This window comes from Crinia signifera, chromosome 11, assembly GCF_055691185.1.
Source record: "Crinia signifera chromosome 11, ASM5569118v1, whole genome shotgun sequence".
NCBI lineage: Eukaryota > Metazoa > Chordata > Amphibia > Anura > Myobatrachidae > Crinia > Crinia signifera.
The window spans coordinates 101,555,143-101,576,884 of record NC_139227.1 but is presented as its reverse complement, the minus strand read 5'-3'; the positions used below and the strand labels follow the sequence as shown (position 1 = coordinate 101,576,884).

Genomic DNA, 21,742 nt, shown 5'->3' with positions numbered 1-21,742 from the left:
TAATATATGTGCCCAGATAACTTATGACCAGCTCCTCTAAAGGTACAGATTCCAACAAAGGAGTTTAAGGGTAAAGTAGAGGTGCGGATGTCTAAAGTATTGACAGTTTTATACACAAAAAAAAAAAAACATTTTGTTTTATATTATTATTATTATGGAGGGGGGGGGGGGTTGTAACCTAATGCTGAGTTTATACCCATCAAGATGGGCTCAGCACTAACTAAGCTATTTTTAATAAACTGCAAGTGGAGACCTCTCATCCTCTCCAAACCTAGAATGAAATGATGACATCTTCCCTGTGGTTTCCATGGCGTCCACACTGAAGAGGCTGAGAATGGATTGTGTACGGGAGATCCGCCCAATTCCCTGGGAAAGTTGGATGCGGGGAGGGAAAAGCTGCTCCCTCTCTGGCCAGGACCTGTCCATGGTGCTGAAAGCTGGAAGAGTTCAGGGCAGCTGATCAGTAAGTCACCTTAGCCAACATAAGGTTGTAATTGTACCCAGAGGTCACAGGGACACGGGCAGCCACCCCATAACCTCACTCATTGCATTGTTACACTTCGTATCAAGACAATAAATCTCAAGGTCTTTTCCAAACACTGGAATTTTTTTACCTGGGAATTCATGAGCGAAATGCAATATTTTCTCCCCAACTTTTCATTGCTGCTGATCAAAGCCTACAGTCTGTGGATGCAATTGTGATTTGGAAAAGGATTTTTAAGCCACCAGAGGACCAATGCAGGCTGCTCTGCCTACACGTACAGAGAGAGGAGACTTTAGCACCAGGAGTACTGTCTAACATTTCCCCTCCATCTCTGGCACCAGCTTTCACTTTCCCTTTTTGCAGGTTTGGATATCTTACTATTTTCTTTTGTATCCTGGAATATAATAGCACTATGAGAATTTGCCACTCTTTGCATTGCACCATATAGGAGACACCTGAAGCAATAATGGATTCAATAAAACAAAGGGTTCTAACACCTGGCAAAGAAGGGCTGAAGAATTTGGCAGGAAAATCCCTTGGTCAGCTATACAGGTAATTGTACATCATTTCCCTATCACTCTTTTACACATGTATATGAAATGTTCCATCCTCTCTGTATAAAAGTAAGGAAAACATTTCCATTATTACAGAGGATAATAACCATTTTTCTGTTGGATACACCTTTTGCACATGACAGTGGGATAATCGTTAGTAGGGACATAATTCTGCATATTTGTTTCAATTTAAATTAAAATGTTATCATTTAATTGGTAAAACCTGACACCTGCAAAGGTAAAGAAGACGTACACCTGATTGATGGATTCCCAAGTGGAATTCGCCCATGCTCCTGAATAAATAGGTCAACATTTCAGATAATCAGACATTTTGTATTGTGCACAGAATTATTTGATTAAAAAAATAAATAAGCATTAGCTTAATATTTATATTTCTCCTTTACAATCTTGCAATTAGTTAAAAATCACCCATTTAATTTAATTTTATTATATTTAATTCCATAATTATATATACACCCACACAAACACACACACACACTCACTCACGCACACACACACACACACAGTCACAAACACTCACATAGAAATATATATATATATCTACATATAGAAATATATATATATATATCTACATATATATAAAGAGAGATAGATAGATTCAGTGTATATATATATATATATATATATATACAGTTTATTTACATTTATATAAACTATCTGTGTATCTTTTCATGTTCCATAGTATACAATATATATATATATTATTTTTCATTACAAAGGTAATAAACATCTCATTGCAAAATTATAGCACAGATTTTTTTGGCATTGGCAGGACATTTGCAAATAATCTTGTTAAAAAAATTGTAATAAACCTAAACAATGACAAACAATATTACATTTGTTTAGGTATAAGGTATTTGTGTAACACCTTCAACCTTCAAGCTCTTCTCAAGTCATAAGACATTCAACATAAAATATTTTTCAATGACGAAAGAAAAAATCCATCAATTTATTTATTGTGTATGTAATACATATATGAATCATTTTAACATAAAAAACATCGTTTAATAATGAAAGTATATTTTGAACAATTAAAAAAAAAAAAAAAATTAAAAATGAAAAATGAATATACAGGTAATTCCATTGGCCCCATATATTGCTTATATACTTGAAGGACAAATACTGTAAAATTTAGAAAAGTTTTAACGTTTACATTTAATACAGCAAAGCTCGATGATAATCATTTAATTCTTAAGTTGTTTGAACACTTATAGGTTATTTTATGATAAATATTTAATCATTCCTATAGGAGCGCGATTCATAATTTATGAGACTGTTTTTTAGCATTTATAGAGATGTCAGATTAAGCGTCAAATTCAGCTATTTTGCAGAAAGTTTATTTAGATTTTTTTTTCAAATAATTGAACAATGTAAATATAAAAGTTATGTTTTATATGTTTTCTTTTTTTACAGTAAAATTAAAAAAAAAATCTTACTGCTCCATTATTATTTTTTTAAACACTATTCAGGCTGCAAACAGAGACATTCCATATCATTTTACAAATTAATATCATGAAAACGTCAACTTGATTTTAATAACATTTTCTCTTTTTTCTTTTTATTTTTCTTTCAAGGGTTTTAGAGAGAAAACCAAAAAGCAATGAAACCATTGAGCTGACAGAAGATGGGAAGCCACTGGAAGTGTCTGAGAAAAAGCCACCCCTGTGCGACTGCACCTGCTTCGGTCTACCTCGGAGGTACATCATCGCCATCATGAGTGGGCTGGGGTTCTGCATTTCTTTTGGGATTCGTTGTAATCTGGGAGTGGCCATAGTGGATATGGTAAATAACAGCACCATTCATCATGGAGGAAAAACTATCAAAGAGGTGAGAAAGTATTTAAACGCCCCCATCCCCACCACCACCACCACCAACACCACAAATCCGCCCTCCTCTCTAGCAGGTCTCCCCCATTAAGTATCTAGTACTGTTTAACCTATCTGCATTCAGAAAATGTAATCATCCGAGCTAAAAGCTGCAGGCATACAGATTCAGTGTGTTCAGGGGGCTCGCACAATTTTAAAGTGTAAATAAAATATAAAAAACTAAAGTAAAAAAAAAACCATATATGTGTGTGTATGTGTATATATATATATATATATATATATATATAATACTGCAACAATACATAAATAGAAGCAAAGCTATAAAACAAATAGCAACATTTCAAGCAGCATTTTTATGGTAAAAATATTTTTATAATTCTATTTTATTTAATTTCACTGTGTGAACCTGGTTAAAACTATTCTATGTGTTCTTTAATTAAATTGTTCATTAAACAATTTTATTTGTTCTTTAATTCAATTTTTTTTAAATATATATATATATATATTTTTTCTATTAAAATATATATATATATATATATATTTATCTACTACTTTCTTTTTCGATTTTTTCATATCTTATTTATATCTAGATCTATAGAACACACGCTTCTTTATTCTCTTAACTTCACATGGCAGAAACATTTCTGAGAACAGCGTCATAATTTGTAATTTACTATCAAAATTATATTTTACTGATTTTGTTTTTGCTCCTCATACAGAAAGCAAAATTTGATTGGGATCCTGAGATTGTTGGGATGATCCATGGTTCGTTCTTTTGGGGTTACATTGTAACACAAATCCCAGGAGGATATATAGCCTCACGATTAGCTGCTAACAGGTACCAGCCAAATCATCCAAATGGGACAAATCTAAATATTTCATAGTTTTTGAGATATATATCAATTTTCTTTGTTTTTTTTTTAAAGTTTTTTTTAAATAGCTGTTTGATTTATTTTATTCAGCTGCATGAGTGATTACTATAAAGTATTATTTCCCAAAAAATGTTTTCATTATTATTGTTGTTGTTGTATCATATAGTAGATTAGTACCTTAAAATGTTAGAATTACTAAAAGAGAAAATGTACTATATGGAAGTAATTCTATAATTTGCTTTTCCTATAATGTACAGTAATTATATGTATTTGATGATTGATTGCACGTTATGATAGACATATACATGGTAAGGAAAAAGCACATTGTAAATAGATTTAATTCCAGGGCTGCTCCAGATGGTGCACACACACTGCGGAGACCCCCGTTTCTATGGTGCTTGGCAATATTTCAAGGACCCAGGGTGCAATTCCACCTGTTAATTAGATCTACTGAGGATTGAGGATGCAGCCTGCTCTCTGATCCCAGTGTAATAACGCCGGCTTAGTGTTCAGGAAAAGGAAACTGGCATTTGGTTCAACATGAACTGTCAATCAGATCCCCGAGATAATATAGAATACATCACTCAAAATAAGCCTATCGGGCTAAGGTGATGCATCATAGCTGTGGATGTAATTACGCCGCAATTGCATTACACCAAATGAATATTTAAAGGGTTGTTCTGTTGCTTGTCCCAGGCTGTGCAGAAGGGGTTAAACTAATATGTGGTTGTGAGCTATTTTGCATAGTAATAAATTATTCATGAATGGAAGAGAGGAGGTCGGTGCTTTCTAGCTGTTGCTGAATGAGAACAGGTAGATGAATCCCCCCCAGACCCATCCCAATGATATTTAGCCATACATTGTTGTCCTGTGCTAAATATCTCCTCATCCGTTGTATTTATGGGACCATTCCATAACTGTACAAGGTGACGCAGCCTCCAAATTCTGTGTCATTCTGTGCATCCTTTTATCATTCATTTAACTCAACAGATTTCCCGAACCACACTTAAGGCTGTCAGTGTAAAGTCCAAGAAATGCAGATTCATGTAGGTGTTTGGCGCAATTTTTTTATTTATTTTTTGCTGTTCCATGTTTATAATGTAAGGGAAATAGAGGAATGAAGTATCTAAGGGGTATTTTATCGGTAACCCAAATCCAGTTAACAAGAGTTGTCTGCTGGATGTCGAGTCCTATTCCTGCAATCTGCAGCCGCATTGATCAGTGAAACGCGTTTCGCTCCAGACGTGTTTGGTCTGTCAGCCATCACTGTCTGCCAACAAATGCTGCAATGCTTGTTGGTACTGAATACACTAATGAACAGATAGCTGAAGTGGATATGATGAATTATTATAATTGCTGGCATATGGCAGAAAGATTTAAAGTGTATTTCATTTTACTTTTTTTTTTTTTTTAAGGCCTTTAAAATTATGTTTAGCTTCTATAGTACATTAATGGAACAAATTAATGACACGGTCAGTGAGGAAATAGGAAGTAAGGGAGTGGTCTACAGTATCTATGTTATTTCATACACATATTGCTATCTCTTATCCCTGGTTGGTCTTCCTGTTTGCACCATGAATATTGCGGCAGGCTTGGTAATGTCATTGAGGATGGTTTCCTACTTACCGGCAAAATAAGCTGGCTCTGTGCTTTCCTAGCATTGTTGCTTTAAGGTCTCCATCCAATCACCAGGCGGGAGAACCTTTAGTATCCTCGATAGTGCAGCAGACTGCTTGTAGACTCAGGGAGATGTTTTTCCCAACCACCTAAAGGTGCATACACACTAGACCAGTGGTAGCCAACCCTAGCCCTCGAGAGCTACCAACAGTTCACATTTTCCAGACAACCTAGCTGCTGCACAGCTGCACTCATTAATCACTGACACATTTTAAAAGATACACAGATGGAGCTAATTAGCTCACGTGATTCTGTGAGGAGACCTGCAAAACATGCACTGTTGGTAGCTCTCGAGGACTAGGGTTGGCTACCCCAGCACTAGACGATATAGTTAATGACATATGCACGATAATGACCATCGTTAACAATATTTTTGTTCATATCGTGTAGTGTATATGCAGTATATCGTTAACAATGCACTCTTCTGCGTGTCATTAGCGATGTCCTCCATTGTCTATAGATACAGAACAATGGAGGATATCGTTAGTCCACAAATCATTAATTATCATTGTGCAAAATCCAGTTTATTAAAAGAGTAGCTTGTCGTGGGAATTAGCCCATGGACTCCACAAGTCATATAGAAACTAGCCACTAGCCACTAGCCACTTGGTCCACTCACAGTTTAAGCAAGCACAAATAATTATCTTTATGTTATAAATGGGTGTGGATCAAAGGGTCAACAGTGAATAAATCAACACCAAAAGGTCAACATACACTATGTCGACCACAGGCAAAAGGTCGACATGGGGTTTTCAAATTTTTTAAGTCAATGTTGACTCCTGAGCACGTTGACCCCTAATAAGTGTAACACGTACTATCGTTTGCTTTGGCCCTGCGGTTCCCTCGCTCTGCTACCGCTGTGCTTGGCACACGTTATCCATGTGGATGGTAAAGTATGGAAAAGTCCAAAAAACTGGGAAAAAATCATGTAGACCTTTCCATGTGTCAACCATTGCCATGCAAACCTTTTCTCTGTGTTGACTTTTTGTCAGTATCGACCTAGTGCATGTCAACCTTTTGGTCTCAACTTATTGACCTTTGACCTAGACCATGGGTCTTCAACCTGTGGCCCTCCAGTTGTTTTGAAACTACATGTTCCAACATGCATTGCCACATTTTTTCCAATAAGTGCATGCCAGAAACCCTCAGGGCATGCTGGGATATGTAGTTCCACAACATCTGGAGGGCCACAGGTTGAAGATCTGTGAGTCCTAGACCCTGTTGACTGATCATCCAGATACCATCACAAATCCGCCTGGTACGGGCTCAGAAGGCGAGAGCTCCTCATAACTGGAACAAGGCCTCTTCCACATCTGCCAGCAGAGCACCTGGCCACCAGGCCACTGAGCTAGCCCACAACTGTGGCAAGCAGGAAGACATTTTTCTATGTCCTAAACCAACCTATTGCAACTCGCAAGCCAAGCGTATTGTATCCATATCAGTCACCGAGGCGGCTCTTCGTACTCCTAACCACCAGAACCTCCATAGCCTACAGACCTGCCCCAAGCCTCCCATGGTTCATCTAGGCGCCTGGTTCTCTGGTGGCCACATGAGTGCAGATCCTGGTTCTGATCTCAGGTGTCATTTTAGAGACATATATGTTGCAGCATGTTGAGGGTAGCAATGAGAAGTCTCCTTCCTACAGTACCTCCGGCCTAAGCTAGGTCAGATACAAAAACCTTTTATAGTATAATAAGACAGGATGGTCTTGTTTGGTCAGTGATAGTAAATCCAGCTCTAAGTTAGTGCAATGAATTTAATGCAAACCAGAGTTAAATGGCCCTAATAGGGGGACACATAATCAGGGCGATCAATAAACATCCTGGGTGAATAGGTCGGCTCTTAAGCTGTAGTGACCGTGAAGACAAGTGCTTTGTACTACACAGGAGAGAGCAGGTCCGTGCTGGGCTATGTGACGGGCCTAATCCCCCCTTACCATATGCTCTCTGCTACAGCCATTGTCTCTCTAGTAATATAGACATTCTCTGGATTTAATTAATCACTGGGGGATTTGTTGAATAGAAGTGAGCCTCAGATGTGTTCCACTAATGAATGAAAGCAACCTTTTCTCCCCATTATATTAGATCGGAAGGGGGAAGGCTGTGTTTTAGCATATTAATGCATCTAAGGCAGCTTGAGGAGGAGACGTTTGTTTGGTGGCTTTATGTGGTTGTAGTTCTGCACCCGCTCCCTGACACGCGTCTTCATCTCAAACAATTCTCTACCGAAAACCGTGCCCAACACTCAGGAGTGGCTAAAGCAAAGTTTGTGTAAAGCTGTGAACACATGCTTCTATTTTTCCCTGTTTTTTTTTTTTATAAGATTTTGCTTATAGAATCGAAACCTAATCTAAATTGATTGGTTTTTAGGACACTTTCAACTGGCATTCAATTTGATGCGCGCTCCCGTTTTCTCTATATTGAAAAGAAAAATAGATTGTGCAGGCAAGGAAATATCGAATTCGATCCAGTAAATTAAATGTGTACACTGTGCCTTGAATGTAAATCGAATTCGATATCTAAATCGAATCGAACACAAAAGTGCAGATCAAATGTGAAAACGAAGGGAAAATCAAAAGGGAAATCGAAAGGTGGTGAAGAGGGGTAATCAAAATCTAATCGAAAGCTAAAGCAAATCAATGCGTCTGTACGCACCTTCAATGTCGGATAATCTGCTCGGCCCAGTGCGGATCTCACACCGGCCGGAGATTCATAAGATGGTCTGTAAGAGAGAGGGCAGTCTGTGCTAACAAGGGATCAACAAAAAGATCCAAGATCCCTCTCTTCCCCCTCCCTCTTTTTCTTCCTCTGTGTCTCTATCTATCTATCTATCTATCTATCTTTCTTTGTCTTTGTATACTTTATCTATCTATCTATCTTTGTATACTCTATCTATCTATCTATCAGTCTATCTATCTATTTATATCTATATATCTATCTATTAATCTCTATCTATCTATCTATCTATCTATCTCTATGTATCTCTATCTATCGATCTATTTTTCTATTTCTATCTATCTATCTTTGTCTATTTCTCTCTCTCTATATATATATATATCTATACATCTTTTTCTATCTATTTATCCATCTCTATCTATCCATCTCTATTTCTCTAAAGGTGTGTATACTGGTATCGATTTACGTTCGATTCGATTTGTTATTCCACCTCCTTTTGATTTGGCCTTTGCTTTCACATTCAATTTCACATTGAATATCAATTTCTATATTGAATTCGATTTACATTCAAGGCACAGTGTACACACTCGATTTACTGGATCGAACTTGATATTTCCTTGTCTGCACAGTCTATTTTTTTTTCGATATAGAGAAATCGGGAGCGCACATCAAATCGAATGCAGATCGAAAGCATCTTAAAAAACATTTGATTACGATTCGATTTTGCTTCTATTAGCAAAATCAAATTGAAAACTTGGCAAAATCGAAGCGTGTGTACATCCCTTATTATCTATCTATCTATCTCATACTTGTCTACTTTTGAAAACTAGTTTCAGGGAGATTATAGTTGGTAGTGGAATTTTGCACAGTGGCCCATTGAGGGGCGTGTCATGCTCCACCCAAAGGGCGTGTCTAGTTCCATATATGGAGAGATTGTGAAAAGAGATTGTGAACATGGCACCTAGAAGCGTGGGTGTGCACTGCTACATCTGAGGAGAATCTTTTAAAATGACTTATATCCAAATGTAGATGAGCCCCAAAGCAGTTAGTAAGAGCTACTATACTTGGTAAAGTGCTGGGAAATGGTGCTGAGGATTCAATGTAAATGTATCTATCTTTCATTCCTTTTTTTCCCCAAAAAATGAAACAGTGTAATGTGGGTTAGGTGACATGAGGGAGATTGCTAGACTAATGAGGGAGAGAGGGAGATTGCTGCTATTACAGGGAGTCTCCTGCAGAATGCAGGAGGGGAGGTAACTATGATGTAACAGTGTAATGTGGGCTAGGTGACATGAGGAAGATTTCTAGACTAATGAGAGAGGGAGATTGCTGCTATGTCAGGGAGTCCCTGCAGAATGCAGGAGGATAGGCAGCTATGATCTATCTATCTATCTATCGATGAAAGGAGGGAGAAATAACTGACAATATTCTGTTTAGTTTGAATTATTTGTAATAAATAGCCATTTATCTGGAAAACTGTCAGTGGAACAAATAGTGGAAATGTTTCTGCCATGTGCAGCTGTCAGTAGTATCCATATGAATAGTGTCTCTGACCATATTTGTGTTGATGTTCTGAGCCCGTCGACCTTATCTGTTGACCATTTGGTGATGACCTATTGCATACCTCCCAACTGTTCTGATTTTCATGGACAATCCTGTTTTTGGGATTGTCTCACTCACAGGTAGCAGTGTCCCGTGGTGATAATGGGGCGGTTGTAAAGGGCCTGTGTCTAGCATGTGCACAGGAGACAGAGGGGCTGGGGGGGTACTGTGGGGCTTGAACACACCCCCATGGGCAGCATAGCTCATGACAGTGTCATTCCCGTGAAGCCACGCCCCCTCTTTGGTCTCAAGTCAGTTCACCACAAAGTTAGTAGGTTTCTATTTATGGTCTATCTTATTACCATGGCTCCAATGTACCATGCCGATCTTTCTTATACAAGTCATTTGATCTGCATCATTTATAATTAGAGTATGCAGTAAATTTGTAGACAACAGAAATGTTTTCCCCCAGTAACTATTTTTCAGATGTAGTGTTTGGAGGTGGAATATGTGCCCTGTATATATACTGTCTTGTATAATAGTTTATTCGTTAATTCAAATCAGAGGCTTGGCAATGGGTGTGAATTTTTGCTGAATTATGGCAGTGTGTACTGAGAAACTTTAGGAAAACATTATACTATTCAAGGAGAGGCGAGAAATAACAGATCGCAAACACATCAATACTTTTAAACGTTCAGTTTAAGTTTAATTGCAACAATACTAGTTCTTAGATGATACATTGGCAGCTTTGCCATGATTATTTGTTTGGGGCGGTACTACTTCCTCCAATCACAGCACTCTCAGCTACAAGGCGGAGGGGGTGGATTTGGAATAAGTTTGGTTCAGCTTCTGGGAATTAATGATGGATCTCTTACCACCATGTGATCCCTCCCTGGGACAATATATGCTGCCTTCATGTTACTGGTGGGGTGCACTCACTCCCTGCCCCGGGAGTAAGAGGACACTTGCCTGCAGATCCGAACCCTGCCTGGACTTCTCAGAGAGCATTGCTGCCCATTAGTCTGATTTGGTGCTGCATATGTGTATGCAGTTGCTGAGGACTGTGGGATGGTTCCAATGGGAAAATCCCACCTGTGTAGAGGGTACTGAGGGGCCTTGCGTCCTGGGCCTGAACAGACAGGTGACCCAGGCGTCAGCAGTGGTGATTGGTGCTGATTGTAGCTGGAGCACCAGGTAGCAGCCAGGCAGGGGCAGTCAACACAAATTTTGAAACCACAGGAATACCACAGGAATACCATCACTGCTTGTCTTCATGTCTCATTGTCAGTTAGAGAATCATCTGTATAGTGTATGTCAGGAAGCTTGGTCCAGGATACAGCTTCATACTTGTGCACATTATTTTGCAAGATTGACAAGGTGATGTGGGGCCGTAAAAAATATAAGAAAATTGTGAGCAACCTCATATGAAGACCTATACATGGTCTGGTACCTCTCATAGTGAACTTTGCATGTGTGATGCTGTCTGCCATTTCTAGCAAGCTCAGTCCTGCTTCTGTGGGGTATGGAACATACTGAACACTCAGTGCTAGGTGATTGTCTGAACACTCAGTGCTAGGTGATTGTCTGAACACACAGTACTAGGTGATTGTCTGAACACTCAGTGCTAGGTGACTGTCTGAACACTCAGTACTAGGTGATTGTCTGAACACTCAGTGCTAGGTGACTGTCTGAACACTCAGTGCTAGGTGACTGTCTGAACACTCAGTGCTAGGTGACTGTCTGAACACTCAGTGCTAGGTGACTGTCTGAACACTCAGTGCTAGGTGACTGTCTGAACACTCAGGTGCTAGATGATTGTCTGAACACTCAGCGCTACAGTAGGTGATTGTCTGAACACTCAGTGCTAGGTGATTGTCTGAACACTCAGTACTAGGTGATTGTCTGAACACTCAGTGCTAGGTGACTGTCTGAACACTCAGTGCTAGGTGACTGTCTGAACACTCAGTGCTAGGTGACTGTCTGAACACTCAGGTGCTAGATGATTGTCTGAACACTCAGCGCTACAGTAGGTGATTGTCTGAACACTCAGTGCTAGGTGACTGTCTGAACACTCAGTGCTAGGTGATTTGTCTGAACACTCAGGTGCTAGATGATTGTCTGAACACTCAGCGCTACAGTAGGTGATTGTCTGAACACTCAGTGCTAGGTGATTGTCTGAACACTCAGTACTAGGTGATTGTCTGAACACTCAGTGCTAGGTGACTGTCTGAACACTCAGTGCTAGGTGACTGTCTGAACACTCAGCGCTACAGTAGGTGATTGTCTGAACACTCAGTACTAGGTGATTGTCTGAACACTCAGTGCTAGGTGACTGTCTGAACACTCAGTGCTAGGTGATTTGTCTGAACACTCAGTGCTAGGTGATTGTCTGAACACTCAGTTCTAGGTGATTGTCTGAACACTCAGTGCTAGGTGATTGTCTGAACACTCAGTACTAGGTGATTGTCTGAACACTCAGTGCTAGGTGACTGTCTGAACACTCAGGTGCTAGATGATTGTCTGAACACTCAGCGCTACAGTAGGTGATTGTCTGAACACTCAGTACTAGATGATTGTCTGAACACTCAGTGCTAGGTGACTGTCTGAACACTCAGTGCTAGGTAACTGTCTGAACACTCAGGTGCTAGATGATTGTCTGAACACTCAGCGCTACAGTAGGTGATTGTCTGAACACTCAGTGCTAGATGATTGTCTGAACACTCAGTGCTAGGTGATTTGTCTGAACACTCAGGTGCTAGATGATTGTCTGAACACTCAGTGCTAGGTGATTGTCTGAACACTCAGTGCTAGGTGATTGTCTGAACACTCAGGTGCTAGATGATTGTCTGAACACTCAGTGCTAGGTGATTGTCTGAACACTCAGTGCTAGGTGATTGTCTGAACACTCAGTACTAGGTGATTGTCTGAACACTCAGTGCTAGGTGATTGTCTGAACACTCAGTGCTAGGTGATTGTCTGAACACTCAGTGCTGGTGATTGTCTAATCTGTCAGTCAAGCTTGAAGTTGATCACTACGCAATTCTGGTGTTATTTTCTGTGTGCTGACCTGGCTGTGCGCTATTCCATCTGCCTGTTACTTTGCCACCATCTGTCCGCACTGTGGGCCTCATTCAGCACAGATTGCAATTGCGAATGAATGCACACTGAATGCGATCACAATCACAAATCTGCGAAGACCTCTAGCCAATCCCACAATCGCATCTGCGTATACTGCAAGCCTATCGCAAAGATAGCCCACTTCCATTGCACGCATACCTACAAACACAACATTGCGCACATTCACTCAAAATTACAAGAATAAAGCAGCGCTTATACATCGATGTCAGCACAACATCAGAGTAAATAACTTCACACCTAGCGATTGCTAATAAATGCTAACAAATGACAAATTAAACCAGTAATTACATGGAGAAATGTTTAGGCAAAGTGCAGTAAATATACATAATAATTACACATAAGCGAATAATATCAAGCTTCAAATTCTCCTCCATGTGCATATGCAGATTTATTAATTAAGCAGCAGCACACTAATGCTGGGAACACAGCTAACAATTCATCTGTCCAATTTATCTGGTGGGAACAAAAATCTGCCAATGTAATTGCGCAAATAACAATCAACCATATGCCAAATTATATATGATAAGGGGTGTACACAGGATGCAATGTACCTTTTATTAAATCCCAATTCTGTGTGCCATAATGTTTATACTGGGGACACTGTGTGGCATAACATTTATACTAGGGACCGTGTGTGGCATAATGTTTATACTGGAGGCTCTGCGTGGCATAATGTTTCTGCTGTTGGCATTGTGTGGCATAACGTTTATACTTGTGGCACTGTGCGGCATAATGTTTATACTGGGGCTCTGTGTGGCATAACATTTATACTGGTTGTACTGTGTGGTATAACATTTATACTGTGGACACTGTGTGGCATAACGTTTATACTGGTGGCACTGTGTGGCATAATGTTCATGCTGGGGACACTGTGTGGTATAACATTTATATTAGGGGCACTGTGTGGCATAACATGCATACTGGGCACACTGTGTGGCATAATGTTTATACTGGGGACACTGCATGGCATAACGTTTATACTGGGGGTACTGTGTTGCATAACATTTATACTGGTTGTACATTGTGGTATAACATTTATACTGTGGACACTGTGTGGCATAACGTTTATACTGGTGGCACTGTGTGGCATAATGTTCATGCTGGGGACACTGTGTGGCATAACATTTATATTAGGGGTACTGTGTGGCATAACATGCATACTGGGCACACTGTGTGGCATAATGTTTATACTGGGGACACTGCATGGCATAACGTTTATACTGGGGGTACTGTGTGGCATAACATTTATACTGGGGCTCTGTGGCATAAAGTTTATACTGGGCGCACTGTATGGCATAACATTTGTACTATGGACACTGTGTGGCATAATATTTATACGGTGGCCACTGTGTGGCATGATGTTTTTACTGGGGCTCTGTGTGGCATAACGTTTATACTGGGTGCACTGTGTAGTATAACGTTCATACTGGGGACAATGTGTGGCATAACATTTATACTAGGGGGCGGGGCACTGTGTGGCATCACATGTATACTGGTGACACTGGCATAATGTTTATACTCGGGGTACTGTGTGGCATGAAATGTATACTGGGGACACTGTGTGGCATAACATGTATACTGGGGACACTGTGTTGTATGATGTTTTTACTGGGGACACTGTGTGGCATAACGGTTATACTTGTGGCACTGTGTGGCATAACATTTATACTGGAACTCTGTGTGGCAAAAAGTTTATACTGGGCGCACTGTGTGGGCAAAACATTTATACTGTGGGCACTCTGTGGCATAATGATTATACTGGAGCACTGTGTGGCATAACGTTTATACCGGGACAGTGTGTGGTATAGCGTTTATACTGGGCGCACTGTGTGGCACAACATTTAAACTGGGACACTGTGTGGCACAACATTTAAACTGGGACACTGTGTGGCATAACGATTATACTGGGAATACTGTGTGGCATAACGTTTAAACTGGGGGCACTTTGTGGCATAATGTTTTAACTTGGGGCACTGTGTGGCATAACGTTTATACTGAGGGCACTGTTTGGCATAATGTTTATACTGGTGGCACTGTGTGACATAACCTTTATACTGTCGGCACTGTGGCAAAATGTTTATACTGGGGGCACTGTGTGGCATAATGTTTATATTGGTGGCACTGTCTGGCATAACATTTATACTGAGGGCACTGTGTGGCATAACGTTTATACTGGAGACACTGTAATGCATAACGGTTATACTGGGCGCACTGTGTGACTGACATAATGTTTATACTTTGGACATTGTGTGGCATAACTTTCATACTGGGGGCACTGTGTGGCATAATGTTCATACTGTGGGCACTGTGTGGCATAACATTCATAATGGGGGCACTGAGTGGCAAAACATTTATATTGGGGGCACTGTGTGGCATAACGTTCATACCAGGGGCACTGTGTGGCATAATGTTTATACTGGGGGCACTGTGTAGCATAACGTTTATTCTAGGGGAAATGTGTGGCATAATGCTTCTACCGGGGCACTGTGTGGCATAACGTTTATACTAGAGCACTGTGTGGCATAACGTTTATACTGGGGACACTGTGGCACAACATTTATACTGTGGGCACTGTGTGGCATCATGTTTATACTGGGGACACTGTGTAGCATAACGGTTGTACTGGGGGCACTGTGTGGCATGTTTATACCATGAGTGCTGTGTGGCAAAATGTTTATAATGGGGGCACTATGTGGCATAACATTTATATAGGGGGAACTGTGTGTCATTACATTCGTACTGGGGACACTGAGTGTCATAACGTGTATACTAGGGGCACTGTGTGGCATAACGTGTATACTAGGGGCACTGTGTGGCATAACGGTTATACTGTGGGCACTGTGTGGCATAATGTGCATACTGGGGGCACTGTGTGGCATAACGGTTATACTGGAGGCACTGTGTGGCATAATGTTTATACTGTGGGTACTGAGTGGCAAAATGTTCATACTGGGGGCACTGTGTGGCAAAACATTTATATAGGGGAAACTGTGTGCCTTAACATTCTTACTGGGGACACTATGTGGCATAAAGTTTATACTGGAGACACTGTATTGCATAACGTTTATACTGGGCGCACTGTGTGACTGACATAATGTTTATACTTTGGACATTGTGTGGCATAACTTTCATACTGGGGGCACTGTGTGGCATAATGTTCATACTGTGGGCACTGTGTGGCATAACATTCATACTGGGGGCACTGTGTTGCATAACATTTATATTGGGGGCACTGTGTGGCATAGTGATTATACTGGAGCACTGTGTGGCATAACCTTTATACCGGGACACTGTGTGGCATAACGTTTATACTGGAGACACTGTATTGCATAACGTTTATACTGGGCGCACTGTGTGACTGACATAATGTTTATACTTTGGACATTGTGTGGCATAACTTTCATATTGGGGTACTGTGTGGCATAATGTTCATACTGTGGGCACTGTGTAGCATAACATTCATACTGGGGGCACTGTGTGGCATAACATTTATATTGGGGGCACTCTGTGGCATAACATTTATATTGGGGGGACTGTGTGGCATAACGTTCATACCAGGGGCACTGTGTAGCATAATGTTTATACTGGGGGCACTGTGTAGCATAACGTTTATTCTAGGGGAAATGTGTGGCATAACGTTTCTACCGGGGCACTGTGTGGCATAACGTTTATACAACAGCACTGTGTGGCATAACGTTTATACTGGGGACACTGTGGCACAACGTTTATACTGTGGGCACTGTGTGGCATCATGTTTATACTGTGGACACCGTGTAGCATAACGGTTGTACTGGGGGCACTGTGTGGCATGTTTATACCATGAGTACTGTGTGGCAAAATGTTTATAATGGGGGTACTGTGTGGCATAACATTTATATAGGGGGAACTGTGTGGCATAACATTTATATTGGGGGCACTGTGTGGCATAACATTTATATTGGGGGGCACTGTGTGGCATAATGTTTATACTGGGGGCACTGTGTGGCATAATGTTTATACTAGGGGAAATGTGTGGCATAATGTTTATTCTAGGGGAAATGTGTGGCATAATGTTTCTACTGGGGCACTGTGTGGCATAACGTTTATACTAGAGGCAGTGTGTGGCATAACGTTTATACTGGGGACACTGGCAAAACGTTTATACTGTGGGCACTGTGTGGCATCATGTTCATACTGGGGGCACTGTGTATCATAACGGTTATACTGGGGGCACTGTGTGGCATGTTTATACCATGAGTACTGTGAGGCAAAATGTTTATAATGGGGGCACTGTGTGGCATAACATTTATATAGGGGGAACTGTGTGTCATTACATTCATACTGGGGACACTGTGTGGCATAATGTGTATACTAGGGGCACTGTGTGGCATAATGTGTATACTAGGGGCACTGTGTGGCATAACGGTTATACTCGGACACTGTCTGGCATAACATTTATACTGTGGGCACTGGGGTTTATTCAGGTTGATTCGCAAGGCTGCGAATTCGCAGCCTTGCGAGTCCACCAAACCCCGCCCGGCGAACGCACGCCCCCCGCCGCCCCAGCAAAGTGCGGCTTCGATCGCACAGCAGCGAATGGATGTTTTGCATAAACAGCCATTCGCTTTGCTGGGGTGTCCGCCCACATCATTCGATGGTCGCCGACCATCGAATGATGTTTAGCGTGCACGCATATATAAGTGACTTTTCAGTTGCGTATATATGCGTGCATGCTGGCGTGGATACAGCTGGACAGCTGACATCCGGTGATGTCAGCCACCCGCCCCCCACACCCGTGTCACTGCCTCATTTCCATGAGAACGCCCAGCGTTCTCATGGGAACGCCCATGCAACGCTGGGCGTTCCCATATGGTAATGGGGCAGCCCAGCGCTCCCCGCCCATCTCCGCCCCCCCTCGCTGCCATGGGTGCGTGCACCCGGCGACCCGAAAGGTCGCCGTGGATGCACGCACCATATGCCTGCACAATCGCAGATACCTGTCTGCGCATGCGCAGATGGGCAACATCGGAACTGCACGCAGATCTGAATAAGGCCCACTGTGTGGCATAATGTGCATACTGGGGGCACTGTGTGGCATAACGGTTATACTGGAGGCACTGTGTGGCATAATGTTTATACCGTGGGTACTGAGTGGCAAAATGTTCATACTGGAGGCACTGTGTGGCAAAACATTTATATAGGGGAAACTGTGTGCCTTAACATTCTTACTGGGGACACTGTGTGGCATAACGTCTATACTGGAGACACTGTATTGCATAACGTTTATACTGTGCGCACTGTGTGACATAATGTTTATACTTTGGACATTGTGTGGCATAACTTTCATACTGGGGGCACTGTGTGACATAATGTTCATACTGTGGGCACTGTGTGGCATAACATTTATACTTGGGGCATTGTGTGGCATAACATTTATATTGGGGGGACTGTGTGGCATAACGTTCATACCAGGGACACTGTGTGGCATAACATTTATACTGCGGGCACTGTGTGGCATAACGTGTATACTGGGGGCACTGTGTGGGATAATGTTTATACTGGGGACACTGTGCGACATAATGTTTATACTGGGGTTACTGTGCGGCATAACAGTTATACTGGGGGCTCTGTGTGACATAATGTTTATACTGGAGACACTGTATTGCATAACGTTTATACTGTGCGCACTGTGTGACATAATGTTTATACTTTGGACATTGTGTGGCATAACTTTCATACTGGGGGCACTGTGTGACATAATGTTCATACTGTGGGCACTGTGTGGCATAACATTTATACTTGGGGCATTGTGTGGCATAACATTTATATTGGGGGGACTGTGTGGCATAACGTTCATACCAGGGACACTGTGTGGCATAACATTTATACTGCGGGCACTGTGTGGCATAACGTGTATACTGGGGACACTGGGGGTTATTTTGGTTTACTCTTTCTGACAAATTCCTTCTTAGATGGACAAAACCATGTGCACTGCAGGTGTGGTAGATGTTACTTGTGCAGAGAGAATTAGATTTGGGTGGGGTTTTACTTCAAAGTGAGATCTATATTGCAGTGTAAAAATAAAGCAGCCAGTATTTACCCTGCACAGAAACAAAATAGCTCACCCAAATCTAATTATCTCTGCACATTTTACATCTGCCCCCCTACAGTGCACATGGTTTTGTCCATATAAGGATTTTGTCAGAAAGAGTGAACTAGAATAAGGCCCACTGTGTGGGATAATATTTATACTGGGGACACTGTGCGACATAATGTTTATACTGGGGTTACTGTTCGGCATAACAGTTATACTGGGGGCTCTGTGTGGCATAATGTTTCTACCGGGGCACTGTGTGGCATAACGTTTATACTAGGGGCACTGTGTGGCACAACGTTTATACTGTGGGCACTGTGTGGCATAACTGTTATACTGGAGGCACTGTGTGGCATAATGTTTATACCATGGGTACTGTGTGGCAAAATGTTTATACTGGGGGCACTGTGTGGCATAACATTAATATAGGCGGAACTGTGTGTCATAACATTCGTACTGGGGGGCACTGTGTGGCATAAAGTGTATACTAGGGGCACTGTGTGGCATAACGGTTATACTGGGACACTGTGTGGCATAATGTTTATACTGTGGGCACTGTGTCGCATAATGTTCATACTGAGGGCACTGTGTGGCATACCGGTTATACTGGGGGCACTGTGTGGCATAATGTTTATACCATGGGTACTGTGTGACAAAATGTTTATACTGGGGGTACTGTGTGGCAAAACATTTATATAGGGGGAACTGTGTGTCATAACATTCATACTGGGGACACTGTGTGGCATAAAGTGTATACTAGGGGTACTGTGTGGCATAACGGTTATACTGGGACACTGAGGCATAACATTTAAACTGCGGGCACTGTGTGGCATAACATGTATACTGGGGACACTGTGTGGGATAATGTTTATACTGGGGACACTGTGTGACATAATTTTTATACTGGGGTTACTGTGCGGCATAACATTTATACTGGGGGATCTGTGTGGCATAATGTTTATACTTGTGGCACTGTGTGGCATAATGTTTATACTGGGGACACTGTGTGGCATAATGTCTATTCTGGGGCCACTGTGTGGCATAACATTTAAACTAGGGGCTTTGTGTGGCATAACATGTATCATGTGGATACTGTGTGGCATAATGTTTATACTGAGGTCACTGTGTGGCATAATGTTTATACTGAGGACACTGTGTGACAATGTTTATACTGGGGGCACTGTGTGGCATAATGTTTATACAGAGGGCACTGTGTGGTATAATTATTATACTGGACTCTGTGTGGCATGTTTATACTGGGGACACGGTGTATCATAACATTTATACTGGGGGCTCTGAGTGGCATAATGTTTATACTTGGGGCACTGTGTGGAATAATGTTTATACTGGGGACACTGTGTGGCAAAATGTTTATACAGTGGGCTCTGTGTGGCATAACTTGTATACTGGGGACACTGTGTGGCATAATGTTTCTACTGGGGACACTGTGTGACATAACGTTTATACTGGGGGCACTGTGTGGCATAATGTTTATACTGGGGGCTCTGTGTGGCATAATGTTTCTACTTGTGGGCATTGTGTGGCATAACGTTAATACTTGTGGCACTGTGTAGCATAACGTTCATGCTGGGGACATTGTGTGGCATAACATTTATACTAGGGGCACTGTGTGGCATAACATGTATACTGGGGACACTGCGTCGCATAACGTTCATACTGGGGACACTGCGTGGCATAACATTTACACTGGGGGTATTGTGTGGCATAACATTTATACTGGGGCTCTATGTGGCATACATTTTATACTGGGCGCACTGTGTGGCATAATATTTATACTGTGGGCACTGTGTGGCATAACGTTTTTACTGGGGCTCTCTTTGGCATAACATTTAAACTGGGTGCACTGTGTGGCATAACATTTATATTGGGGGCACTGTTTGGCATAAAGTTTATACTGGTGGCACTATGTTGCATAATGTTTATACTAAAGGCACTGTGTGGCATAACGTTCATGCTGGGGACAATGTGTGGCATAACATTTATACTAGGGGCACTGTGTGGCATAACATGTATACTGGGGACAATGTCTGGCATAACGTTTATACTGAGGGTACTGTCTGGCATGACATTTATACTGGGGACACTGTGTGGCATGACATGTATACTGGGGACGCTGTGTGGTATAATGTTTTTACTGGGGACACTGTGTGGTATAATGTTTTTACTGGGGACATCATGTGGCATAACTTTTATACTTGTGGCACTGTGTGGCATAACATTTATACTGGCGACACTGTGTGGCATAATATTTATACTGTGGGCACTGTGTGGCATAATGATTATACAGGGCCACTGTGTGGCACAACATTTATACTGGGACACTGTGTGGCATAACGTTTATACTGGGGATACTGTGTGGCATAACTGGGGAAACTTTGTGGAATAATGTTTTTACTGAGGGCACTGTGTGGCATAACGTTTATACTGGGGACACTGTGTGGCATAACGTTTATACTAGGGATACTGTGTGGCATAATGTTTATACTGGTGGCACTGTGTGACATAACCTTTATACTGAGGGCACTGTGTGGCATAATGTTTATACTGGAGGAATTGTATTGAATAAAGTTTTTACTGGGAGCACTGTGTTACATAATGTTTATACTGTGGACATTGGGCCTTATTCTGGTTGGAGCGGCCGGGCCGTACGCGTACGTCCCGGGATTTTTTATGATCTGCGCATGCGTACATTCGCTAATGCGCAGGCGCGAACACTCACCAACGCTTACGGACGGGTCTCTATGTGCGAAAAAACCTGTACGCGAGTGTACGGGTATTGGGGGTGGCATAGGGGCGTGTTGAGGGGAGCGGCCGAAATAATGAGGGAAAATGGGCGTAAATATGGGCGTACACGGGGGT

At 41.7% G+C, this 21,742-nt stretch overlaps 1 protein-coding gene across 1 annotated transcript in view; it reads left to right on the top strand.

The window, feature by feature from the left end:
• Window positions 1-315: 315 nt before the first annotated feature.
• Window positions 316-21,742, top strand: part of SLC17A6 (solute carrier family 17 member 6) — a 43,042-nt gene continuing 21,615 nt past the window's right edge. Inside the window, exons 1-3 of the mRNA XM_083163998.1 lie at window positions 316-1,036; window positions 2,634-2,886; window positions 3,605-3,723. Of these exons, the coding sequence (XP_083020124.1) occupies window positions 951-1,036; window positions 2,634-2,886; window positions 3,605-3,723 (458 nt within the window). The 5' untranslated portion in view covers window positions 316-950. The remainder of the gene's footprint in view (window positions 1,037-2,633; window positions 2,887-3,604; window positions 3,724-21,742) is intronic.